This window comes from Ascaphus truei, chromosome 1, assembly GCF_040206685.1.
Source record: "Ascaphus truei isolate aAscTru1 chromosome 1, aAscTru1.hap1, whole genome shotgun sequence".
Lineage (NCBI taxonomy): Eukaryota > Metazoa > Chordata > Amphibia > Anura > Ascaphidae > Ascaphus > Ascaphus truei.
In genome coordinates, this window is record NC_134483.1 from 352842323 (window position 1) to 352855023 (window position 12701).

At 50.7% G+C, this 12701-nt stretch overlaps 1 protein-coding gene across 2 annotated transcripts in view; it reads left to right on the plus strand.

Annotated features, from left to right (window-relative positions):
- LOC142499661 (alcohol dehydrogenase 1-like) overlaps window positions 1–12701 on the plus strand; it is a 38801-nt gene that overhangs the window by 7633 nt on the left and 18467 nt on the right. For both annotated transcript variants that reach the window (XM_075609352.1, XM_075609362.1), the window contains exon 3: window positions 5963–6104. In XM_075609352.1, the coding sequence (XP_075465467.1) occupies window positions 5963–6104 (142 nt within the window). The remainder of the gene's footprint in view (window positions 1–5962; window positions 6105–12701) is intronic.

Sequence of the window (12701 nt, forward strand, 5' to 3'; positions counted from 1 at the left end):
AGAATATATTTTGTATCTACCTACAGATAAAGCAATTCAATCACATAATATGTTTCTGTATAAAATCAGGGGTTATGTAACATATTCAGGGCTGATGTACAAGTCTAAATCGGCCATTGAACTGCAACTTCACTGCTTGTCAGGAAGGCCTGTGCCTCGGTGTTATATAGTGCTCATGTGTGACTTTTCCAATTCGTGTTTTGGTGTTTCCTTACTCCCCACAAAAGTCATTTTTTTTTCTTCCCTAGCTATTACACAGCGAGTGTGAGGAGGAGGTACACCAAGTGTGGGGCAGACACTGAGGTTTCTCATACAGAGACAGGAATGTCCTTATCCAAGGGTTGAACCGCCCGCAGCTATAGGTGTAATTAATCCCCAGCTAGCTGGAGTGCCAATTCCATTGACACTTACCAAATACAGGCAACGTTTTATGATATATGTTGTAGTATTTAATTCGCCATTTACATATACACACACACACACACACCACCATTATTTTAATTAAAATACATTTTTTAATCATTCATACTTGCCTACTTCACTTGGGGTATTTGAGTGCTACAATAGCTGGTTTCTTTTTTCTTGGGTACATTGCTAGTCTATATATCCCAGCAGCACCATACACTCAGAACATTACTATCCTTTATGGAATCAGCAGAGCAGGGGTTACTGTCTGTCTATTCCCTACTCCCTTACCCTCCCCTCCCCTTTAGGTGTACCACACTATGAGGATGTGCCAAAGACACCCAAAGTCGAGGTTGCTTGTACGCCGAATGAGGGATTTGAACTTGCCTTGCTCAAACTTGCATCCTGTAACACGTAGCTCACCACCAATGAGGCGCGACCGCGGGGCTGAGGTAGGGATTGGTACAGAACGCCGACAACAAACGCAAGGGCGTGTCTAGAGTGTAGGATAATCTTGCAGGCAGGATCGGGGTAATAGAAGACAGCGTAAACGAGGTACTTGCCGGGTCCAGGAGTATAGAGTAGTGGGGTACGTAGCCGGAGTCAGGATTGGAGAGCGTAGAGTAGTCATAGAGCCAAAGCCAGGGTCAGTGCAGGAGAGAGCATCATTGTCGTATTCCAATGCCAGGGTCAGTGCAGGAGAGAGTAGAGTAATCGTATCCAAAGCCAAAGGTCAGCGCAGGAGATTATCACAAGGTAAATTCCAGGCAGGGTCAGGCAGCAAGGGACAGGCACAGTAGTGAGTATCAGCATCACACAAAATGGAGTCATGCTCATCAAGGAAGGAGAGTTCTAACAAGGTATTTAAAGGAATGTGAGAAGGGATGGGGGAGCACAGCGTAAGGAATGGTGGAGTGTGATTGTATTATCTCCCTATGATGTTCAGTGGCGTTCTGACACCCTTTGAGTGTCCTCAGAGGGAGGTTTGTACTCCTTAGAGAAGGGTTAAGACTTAGGTGGGTGAAGCAAGTATATGGATGCAAAATGAATGCAAAATGAATCAATAAAAGGAAAACTTACACGGCCTTGTGTAAGTTGTATCCCATCAAGGTTTCTTTTGCAGTCTTATCTTTCTTCTGGATGATCCTTCTTCTTTCTTTATGCTCTTCTCTTTCTGTCTCTTCTTCTTGCTGTGATCTTGATGTTTGTCGTTGGGCGAATCTTCACATTGGTTCTCCTCTCATATGGGTGTAAACATAGGTGAGAAGGTAGTTAGACACATATACATACAAAGTCGATATCAATTTGAAGGGGGGCAATGAGACAGTGTCATCAGGTGTATAGGTATAAGATAATTATTATTCACTCACACGACCTAAGGGTTTTTTTATCACTTTTTGGAGTTTCCAAGATACCATTATCAGTGTGTACTCACACTGGCCCGTGTGAGTATTTTGATGTATTGATACACCTTCTCCATACTATCCCTCTGTCTTTATCCCACAAGGGACCTTTGACCTGAAGACCTGTGATCTGTACAGGTGCTTGCAAGATACCGTTATAAGTTACCACTCACATTAGGCCGTGTGAGTGAATAATAATTATCTTATACCTATACACCTGATGACACTGTCTCATTGCCCCCCTTCAAATTGATATCGACTTTGTATGTATATGTGTCTAACTACCTTCTCACCTATGTTTACACCCATATTAGAGGAGAACCAATGTGAAGATTCGCCCAACGACAAACATCAAGATCACAGCAAGAAGAAGAGACAGAAAGAGAAGAGCATAAAGAAAGAAGAAGGATCATCCAGAAGAAAGATAAGACTGCAAAAGAAACCTTGATGGGATACAACTTACACAAGGCCGTGTAAGTTTTCCTTTTATTGATTCATTTTGCATTCATTTTGCATCCATATACTTGCTTCACCCACCTAAGTCTTAACCCTTCTCTAAGGAGTACAAACCTCTCTCTGAGGACACTCAAAGGGTGTCAGAACGCCACTGAACATCATAGGGAGATAATACAATCACACTCCACCATTCCTTACGCTGTGCTCCCCCATCCCTTCTCACATTCCATATATCAAGGGTTCTGGATAGACCCTAGTGGGGTAGTTCGAGTCACAGTAGGACATCACTATTAACACATACCATACTATTTAAGATATTCATATCCTATACCAACCACGGTCAGAGTTAGCGCCCGGGGAATACACCACAAAGGTATTTAAAGGACCTTCCACCAATGGGAGGCAACCAGGAAGTGGTGCTGCGGTTCCTGATAGGATGCTGGATCGTGCAGGTGCGTCCTATAGCACAGCCAATTGCGACCGCATCAGAGTGTGTGCGTGTGCGCCGCGCGCGACCTGCACATCACGTTGGCGACCCGGTCGCGCGCCGTCATCGTGCTCACGACGCCCCTGTGCCAGTATGGGGGCGGAGAACAGAGGCGGGGCCCGCGGGAACAAAGGCGGAACAAGGACCGCAACCGCGCCGCGTAGTCCTGACGTCAGGACAGGGGTGGGACCGAGGGGCGGAGACTGCAGACAGACGGGGAGACCGCGCACCGCCCACGTGCCGCATGTAAAAGACTGGAGGAACGGGAACGTGCCCCGCGCCCAGAGGCAGGAGAGACCGACGGGCTATTGCGCGCAAGTACCACCTCTAGGTTGCCCCTCTTGAGTGCCATGGGGATCAGGTGGCCGAGTAGAGGTTAAGGGAGCAGAAGCACCAGAATAGTGAATCCTCACACATCCAGTGCTACCGGGAACCTGCAGGCTTGATACAGAAGTGGAAGCTGCTCTGGGAATGTCAGTATGGTGGCGCCAGATACTTAAGAGATTGGGATTCCCTCTGTATTGCGAGTATACCTCTGTTGGGACTTTGTAATGCATCAGTTGGCTCCAACCGAAATAAACACCCATATATAAAATCCAATTGATCAAGGAAGATTACTTTGGTATTAATGGGAACCTTTTTGCATTAATAAATCTGGTTCCACTTTTTTTAGCCCATTTTACAACCTGTATATTTTGGTGAATAATCCCCACGGTTTTTTTTACGGCCCTGTGATGATGTGGTATTAGGGATTTTTTCAAATTGATTGATGCTCGAGTCAGCCAAATGGGTGGCTGGCCCTTTACCCAATCAACGAGTGACATATATTCACAGTTTGGCCCAGAGCCTCTTTTAGCTTAGCTGCAACTAACCATAAAGGGAAATCTGCCAAGGCAAACAAGTCACCCATACTGTGTTTAAAGAAACTATTTGTGGAAGGCTCACATGCAGAGTGGGGTCCTGGACTTCACAGAGGCTTAAATAGTGTTGTGTATCCTAATAACTAAGAGAAGAGATTCTTTTTCTACCTACAGTATATAGGGTGACCAGATTTTCAAAATGTTCATAAAACAATGTACATCACGTCACGGCCCCCCGTTGCATGACAACGAGACACTAACTTCAGGCGGTGACATGTTGCCATGACAATGTGGCATCACATGATGCCTCGGCGCCATGATGCGTCCTGTTGTCATGTCAATTTGATGCCGCGTGACGTCACGGAGCGGCTCATTGTTATGGCAATGGGCATTACGTGACGTCGCTCGGGCATGTTGACGGAATTTGGAGGGAAGGATACAGCCAAAGGCAAGATAAATATATAATAAAAGGATCTAAAATTTTTTTTATCTCCGGGTTAGCCTTCAGTAGAAGGTGGCAACCCTGGCTACAGTGTGTGTTTCTGTATACAGAGGTGGGCCCTGCAGTGTGTGTTTGTGTGTATAGAGGTGGGGGCTGCAGTGTGTGTTTGTGTGTATAGAGGATAGTGAAATCCTCTATTAGAAATAAATAAAACAAACCACTTTGCAGCCTGAAATCTGAAATGTACTTCTCTCCCCTGCATCTCCCATCTCTCTCCTCCCCCCTGCATCTCCCATCTCCCTCCCCCCTGCATCTCCCATCTCCCTCTGCATCTCCCATCTCCCTCTCTCCCCCCATATCCTACCTCATGCGGCTGCAGGTTCGGCGGAGGCGGCACATTCGGCGGAGGCGGCACTGTGGCACGCGCTCACTAGCAGCAGGCACCGGAGGTGCCATACTGTGAGCGAGCAGCTTTGAGCGGGCTCTGGGGGGGGGGGAGAGAGCGGGGAGAGGGAGAGCCGGGGTGCCGGGGAGAGGGAGAGCCGGGGTGCCGGGGGGAGGGAGAGCCAGGGTGCCGGGGGAGGGAGAGCTGGGGTGCCGGGGGGAGGGAGAGCCAGGGTGCCGGGGGGAGGGAGAGCCGGGGTGCCGGGGGGAGGGAGAGCCGGGGTGCCGGGGGGAGGGAGAGCCGGGGACCGGTTACCGGAGGGAGGGCCGGGGAGCCGGGAGAGGGAAGGCAGGGGAAAGCGGGAGGCCACGTGGCCGCCCCTGCACTGCTTTTTTCACAAAGCCCCCGGCATCCCATCCAATCCCCTGCGGCCCGGCATGTTTAACTAAAGAAGCCCAACCCCCCATTCTGAAAATACTTGCAGGCTTCTGCTGCGCATTCTCCTCGCCGCAGACACAAAAAACGGGACCTGGGAGAAAATCCGGGACATTACCGGGACGGACCGGCAACCGGGACAGGAGAGAAATAACTGGGACTATCCTGGCAAAACCAGGACATCGGTCACCCTAACAGTATATCATATATTTGTGAATGGCAAGTAACAAATGGCCATTGATAGATGAAGTATAAAGTTGTAACAGAAAAAAAAGAATCGGAGGAAATATTTGTAACGTTTTAAAACAAATGAAAGGAATGTTATTTTAGATATATTTCCCTTGCATACATTTCACATATCTCTAGATTTGTCATGTTTTGCCATTTGCAAAGAGTATAGAGCACCAATTTGTTTTTCAAATAAAATGTATAACGACGTACACTCATTTTTTATTGTGATTTTGAATGTTTGAGTGGTATGTGTATTCTGCGAAGTGCATACTACCCGCTATGCTAATCATGTTTATTCTCTTCCTGGAGGCAGATTTGTATTTCTAGACATTAGATTTGAATACAAAAACCTTTGCTAACAATCAAAGATAATTTTTTTTTTTTAAAGGTACTAATGATTTTTTTGCAGAAATACGATTTTCCTTTTTAGAATGACTTCAGTAGTAGGGTCAAAAGGCAGGTAAATAATGTACTAAATGTACCTAAAAATCGTGTACCCACAGAAGGGGTGCGCAAACTGGGAGTCGTGAGATTTTCTGGGGGGTGCAACGCTGACAGAGGCCCTGCACTCTTCCCCAAAGCGCGATCTTACTTATCTGGTCTCCGGCAGCTTCTGGCAAGTTACGTTAGGTCATCAAAAGACACCGGGGAACAGGTAGGGGGGCGCAGAGGGAAAAGTTTGCGCACCCCTGACCTACAGTATATGAGCGAAGTCCAATCTGGGGTTTTACAAATGGAAGGGCTAAAGGAAAATCTTGGACGAAAATAACATAAAACAAGTCTTAACATTTAAGAGATTGTGAAAAGTTCCTTGTATTTATGTAACACAAGAATACTAATTTTTTTAATTGCATTCAGATTATAGCAACAGGAATCTGCCGCACAGATGACCATGTGATAAAGGGTGCGTTGGAAGGTATAGATTTTCCAGTTATTCTTGGCCATGAAGGAGCGGGAATAATTGAAAGCGTTGGAGAAGGAGTGACTGACTTAAAACCAGGTGTGTTCCAAAAAAATGCTATTCTCTTACAGTGACGCTATTGACCTTGCTTAGTATCCAGCGGCGGAGTTAAAATTAAAGTGACATACATTATAGCAATTCTTTAATGAACACCAACACACACCTGAAAAAGTATTGGACCAGCCCTCTAGTTGATGTCTTGGTGGAAAATATCATGCACCACCCAGAAGCCACATTCAAGCTCACGCAGAGAAATCGAGGTAATTTAGATGAAAATGTATTTTATAATTTCTTTAAAAAAAAAACCCAAAAAACTGATATTTTACTGATCAATGTATTGTAGTAGTTAAACACCCAATGTAAGGTTTGCAAATATGTCCATTTCCTTAATTCCCTATGCATGTAAATCGCTTTGGTAATGTGTGTTATGTTGGTATACTAATGTAACGGGTATTCCCTCTGACCTGACCCACCCAATCTCATATTTGCCCCTGTGGTCTAACCAGCCCCCATTACATGGTCGTGTCTGGTGGTGCACCTGTAGGCAACAGGACTCCTGAGTCTCCCGCATGATGGTATTCGGGGATGGTCAACCCAGACAGGCAACTGAGGTAGTGGTTGCGAGTCCTACCTATATCACGTGCAGCGCCTCCACCTTATCAGGATCTCTGCGTACGCAGGGAGATGGGTCTGATGAGGAACGCCATCTTGGTGGTGACTTCCACTGGAGAGTAACTTCACACTCACACAGTGGGGTTGTCTTTGAACAGGGCATCTTTATTGTTGATGTAGCAAACTGCCCCCTTGCAGCGAACAGCTCAGCCGCACATCTCGCCGTACTGTCCCTTGAAAAGGTACGCCCTCCCAATGGAGTGGGATCCCCTCTCCCCGTAGGGAGATCACCCCTGTGCCAGGTCCCGGACACAGTGTGGCCTTGTCAGGCTTGATGTAGAGACGGGCCACTAGTTACTGCACTAGTGGGCCCTTCATGTCCCAAGTCTCAACACAGACTCCTTCCTTTAACTCTCTCTACCGCTCTCCCTCCAACACAACACTAACTTTGGGCAGTGCTGTGCCTTATATACTTCAGGAACTGTCACAGTTCTGATGTCACTAACTGTGGACTCAGAGCATGTAGCCACTCCCATCCATACATAGGGCACCTCACCAGGGTGTGAGGGCAAACCTCCATGATTACTGCTGGCATCCCTGTAACTTACCAGGTTTACTGCCAGCAGGGGAGACAACTGCAGACCATTTTACATGGATGGCTACAATCTCCCCCTGGTTAATCCCCACCGTCCCGGCTGGGACCTAAATTTGGTGTACCTTTTTCCAGGAAGCACTGTAAAATGGAACACATAATTAATCAAAACAACATTACTGTTTTCATAATTATTAACAGTGTAGCGCTCACTGACCAGCAGGGGGCGCTTATCTTAGAAACAGACCTCACTATTCTGTCTACCTAATAATAGTGGCGAGGATCTGGTTTCTTCACCTCCCTACCTGCCATGTCAGTTACAGTGATACTGTATTCTCTGGGCAAGCCACTCTCAGGTCTATATACAGCCTTGTGCATGTATATACTGCGCCCGATGCTCCATACTCGCATTAGCTGGGAGATCCTCTCTTTTGCTCTGCAACCAGTAATCGCACCCCCGTTATTCACCATATACATCTCTATGGTTTCTCTTAGCCACCTATCCCTCTGGTCCTCTATCTCCTGCATGAGGGGTTCGGGGACATAGGGGTACTCTAACCCATGTGAGTTTTTGTACTTGGCTATAATGGCCCTTTCTGCGCGGCTGGTCCGGATCAATTTGGTGTTACCCGCTCTCCCTGGCAGCACCCATGACAGGGGTTCATCCGGTTCTGCCAGATCCTCTAGTTTACTGGGACCCAATGGCTCTATTAACCCTCGACTAATATCGTACCACCGGTGCTGCATCGCTTTCAAATGAGCCTCCTCTGTGAATTCTCCCTTGGCCCACCAATAGTCTACCACCCCATCTCGCTCCAAGATGAACCGGGTTCTATCTAGCCAGGCTTCGTATCTCTCAAATAAGGGGGCCCACCACCGGGTCTCCTTAACCTCCTCTGGAGCTGACTCCACGGACTCTCCCTCTTCTAGCTCCCCCCAGGAGGACACTCCGGATGTTCCGGTAGACCGGGATTGAGATCCTACCCTCTTTGGTCTACTTTCTAGTGTGACACTTACAACACTCAGGCCGTCACTAGACGCGGACACTTGTCGAGAATACCTCCCACCCACCGAGCCATCATCGGATGTACCACAGCCAAGCCCCCTCCAGTCCGTTCATCGGAAGTGACCCAGGAATCCCTTAACATCCCTAAGTTCGATGAGGAACCAAAGGAAAAGGTGGTTGGGGCCGGGGCTTTAACTAGGGCCTTGGGTCTAGCTAGCGGGGATTGGGCATAAGGCCGGACAGTCGGTATTCGCGAGGCTTCGACCCGCTCTTCACCGCTACCTGGTCCGGTGCCACCGCATGGGCTCTCCGCTTCTCCGGTCGCAGTGCTCTCCAGTTTCCGCATCGATCGCCCGCTCCTCTTCAACTTAGGCGATCGGCTGACACTGCTCGAACGAAGAGGCGCCGTCATCTCCCTATCGGTTCCGCTCTGCCCGCCGGAAACGATGTCCTGACATGCATGTGTCTCGTCGCCATCTAGGGTCGGGTCCCTAAGTGAGACCTCTTCCTCCACCACGACATCCGGCAACGCCTTCTTCCACTGTGGCACCGCTTGGGCCTGGCACCGTCCCTCCTCCGCCGTCGCCACCCTCGGAGCCTGGTAAAAGCAGGGACTTTGCTTACCGCTCCGTGGTGTCGGGGTGGATCTGCCGCCATCGGAACCGCTGGTCACCACGGCCGTGGGACTTCGCCGCTCGGGTTGCCGCTATATGGGCGACACTCTGCTCTGTTCACCGCCAACACAGGTGAGTGGCACTCGCTTGATCGTACTGCTGCTGAGGCTCACCGGGGGTCGGGTCGTCACCGCGGTAGGACTTTCAGTTTCCTCATCCGAGGACTCCAACTTTGTGTTAGGGCGAGGCATTCCGCTCGGTGATCGACGGTGAGTCCCCCTTTTATCACCGCGTCGGTGGTCGTGTCTCTCGTCCGGCTCAGCCTTGAGGGCCGGGCCTGATCCCCTTTCTCCAGGATCCGTAGACTCCCTCCAGAGCGCACCGGGGAGTTCCGCCGACAACATGGCTATATCTCCCGCGGCCTCTACTGCCTGGACCGGCACGAATGTCGGCATTGGCCACCGGTATTGCAGGCCACATTGCACGCATCGCGCTGTAGTGCTCACAGCACCCCCCGGCAGGCGACACTGTAGGCATAGGCATGCCACTGTCTCGGTCCCCGCCACTCGGAATATCAGGAAGCCTCCTGGAGCCGAGTAGGGATGGGTAGATATCAGTGACCCTTCTTCTGATTTGCAGGCCATAGTCACTAGAGGAGGCACTCTCACTAGTGGTCTGTTCTGCTCGCTGGCTCCTCGCAACTGAAGTGCAGGGGCTGGTTTGCCAACCCCTCCGCCAGCTTTCTCCATCCGCATACGCCAAAAATGGAAACCACTCCCCCTGGTTGAGATTAGGGGGAGGTCCCTTAAATCTGTCAGGTGACCCAGCACCGGGGCTGAGTTTTTCATAGTCCATGGGGGCGTGGCTCCAGCTTTCGCGCCATACTCCCCATCAGGGTGGGGTTTTCCCGTTGGCGCCACTCCTGGCCAACTTTCTGCAAGCTGAGCATTTACAACATTTTCTACAACTGGCCCACGCGGTTTTCCAGGGAAGCGCGAACCGCCATTTTGGATTGCAATGTCAATCTTGTTCATGGTTGAGGTAGCTTTTGACTGTTTGTACGTCGAATGACAAGCAAGCCCATTATGTTCCTCATATCTCACAACAATGTCCTCTTCACTGTCCTCAGGGTTACTACCCCAAGGGCCTAAGCAGGACCAACACGGCGCAGCCACAGCTTTCACGCCACTCCACAGCAGGCTCACAAAAGTCTCTTCTGTAGCTTGCTCTTCACCCGCACACATGCCATGTGCGCTATCTCCTTCGGCCTCCGTCCGCCATATTGGACCTTCTGCACCGCGCGGATCCTCCATCCTTGCGGTCGCCATTCGGCCACTATATATTGGGTTATTGTACATGGAGCTCCTCTCTGCGGGGCAGCTGCCACACCGATACAATAAAAATGCCTTGTGCACCACCTTGTGTACCTAATGTAGATCTGACTCGTGTTTGCACTACCTCAGGCTAGGCTCACTCTCTCTGTGTCTGCTGTATCTCCTTCCTCCCAGTCTGTGCTCCCTTCGATAAGTGGTCTGGAATGGACTAGAGTACTCTGGCTCTTCCATGCAGTACTTTGGGCGTCTACCTACTGTTGGTCAGTCTAGCGCAGACCCTCTCCAGGATTCCTGAACTACGTTACCAGTTTATCTCTTTAGGCGTCCTACCACTAGCACTACCTCAAGGTGACTAGGACAGCTTTAGCCCGGCTCCAGCCCCACTAACTCCTTGCAGGCTCCCAGGTCATCCGTGCGGTCTGCAGCTCCAGCAGCAACCCTGACTACCCCTGACTCCGTCCCACGCAGCACAAAGTGGCAGCAGACACTCTCCCTGTTTCCCAGTGTGCCTAGCAAAAGCCTGTCCTGTTGACAGGTCTCTCAGCAGCGCCTCCAACGGTAACGGGTATTCCCTCTGACCTGACCCACCCAATCTCATATTGGCCCTTGTGGTCTAACCAGCCCCCATTACATGGTCGTTTCTGGTGGTGCACCTGTAGGCAACAGGACTCCTGAGTCTCCCGCATGATGGTATTCGGGGATGGTCAACCCAGACAGGCAACTGAGGTAGTGGTTGCGAGTCCTACCTATATCACGTGCAGCACCTCCACCTTATCAGGATCTCTGCGTCCGCAGGGAGATGGGTCTGATGAGGAACTCCTTCTTGGTGGTGACTTCAACTGGAGAGTAACTTCACACTCACACAGTGGGGTTGTCTTTGAACAGGGCATCTTTATTGTTGATGTAGCAAACTGCCCCCTTGCAGCGAACAGCTCAGCCGCACATCTCGCCGTACTGTCCCTTGTAGGGAGATCACCCCTGTGCCAGGTCCCGGACACAGTGTGGCCTTGTCAGGCTTGATGTAGAGACGCGCCACTAGTTACTGCACTAGTGGGCCCTTCATGTCCCAAGTCTCAACACAGACTCCTTCCTTTAACTCTCTCTACCGCTCTCCCTCCAACACAACACTAACTTTGGGCAGTGCTGTGCCTTATATACTTCAGAAACTGTCACAGTTCTGATGTCACTAACTGTGGACTCAGAGCATGTAGCCACTCCCATCCATACATAGGGCACCTCACCAGGGTGTGAGGGCAAACCTCCATGATTACTGCTGGCATCCCTGTAACTTACCAGGTTTACTGCCAGCAGGGGAGACAACTGCAGACCATTTTACATGCATGGCTACACTAAAGTGAATATTTGCACATCTGCTTGAAGCAGTAATAGCCTGGAGCTCCTGTGGCTCCTGGAGACCCCCCTTCCCTGGCGCAGCTCGATCGCGGGTATTGAAAACCCCGACGGCTGCTTCCAAGGGTGGGGGCTGGAGCAGGGAGCAGCGCGGCTTCTCCTGCCTGCGGCCGGTTGCCGGGGACGCGATCGGGCCGTTGCTAAGGCCGCGATCGCATCTCTAAGGTCCCGGCGGCCGCAGAGCAGGGCGCCGCCATTGAGGACTGTCTCGCGCATGCGCAGTGATCGCGCGAGGGCAGGAAGAGCCCCAGAGACAGGGCTGAGTCGCGCATGCGCAGGGCTAGCCGGGAAGGCGCAGAAGAGGTTGAGGCGGCCATTAGTAGTTCACGCATGCGCAGGAGAAGCGCGCACGCGGCCCCAACGCTATAGCAGCCTCCTGGGGACTACAACTCCCAGGAGGCATAGGGAGACCGGCACCAGGTGCCTCATAGCGGCCAATAGGGCTGGAGGATTCTCAGCCCGGGAGAATAGATACATTTCCTGGGCTTTGGTCACGTCAGTTGGAGCAGCGGAGCTGAAGGGGAAGGAAGGATGCAGGGAGTGAGTGCAGCTCCTGCATCCAGATAGGTACCCTCACCCTCCAGGTAGGCCCCAACTCCCCACCAGGTTAGTGGGTAACTGGAAAGGGACGGCCCTAGATAGGGAGGTCACCCTTAGTGTGTGTAAGGTGCAGGTTTGGCAGTGCCACAGCGGGTAGTGCTGTGCGCACTGGCAAATAGGCACAGCGTGCGAGCAGTGGATTAATTGCTGCGGGTTCCAGGTTGCTGTGTTGAGTGTTGCATGTGACGCTGCGTGTAATGAGTGCAGTGTGTGTGCAGCGTGTGTTACTGTCTGCAGGCTGACTGTGAGAGTTGTGTGTCGGCTGCAGGCGTGTTAGTGTTAGGAGTTACAGATAGGACTTGGGTAGCTAGGGGAGTGGGGCAGGTTATTACCCCGCAGGCCCTAGGAGTTTTCCCCCAAGACACCCCGGTTGCGGTTCATCAGGGACAGGCCCTAGGTTAGGGTTCCTTTCACTTTAGGGTTAGTTAGGGATAGATAGGAATAGCGGCGGTTGCTGTTCCCGTGATG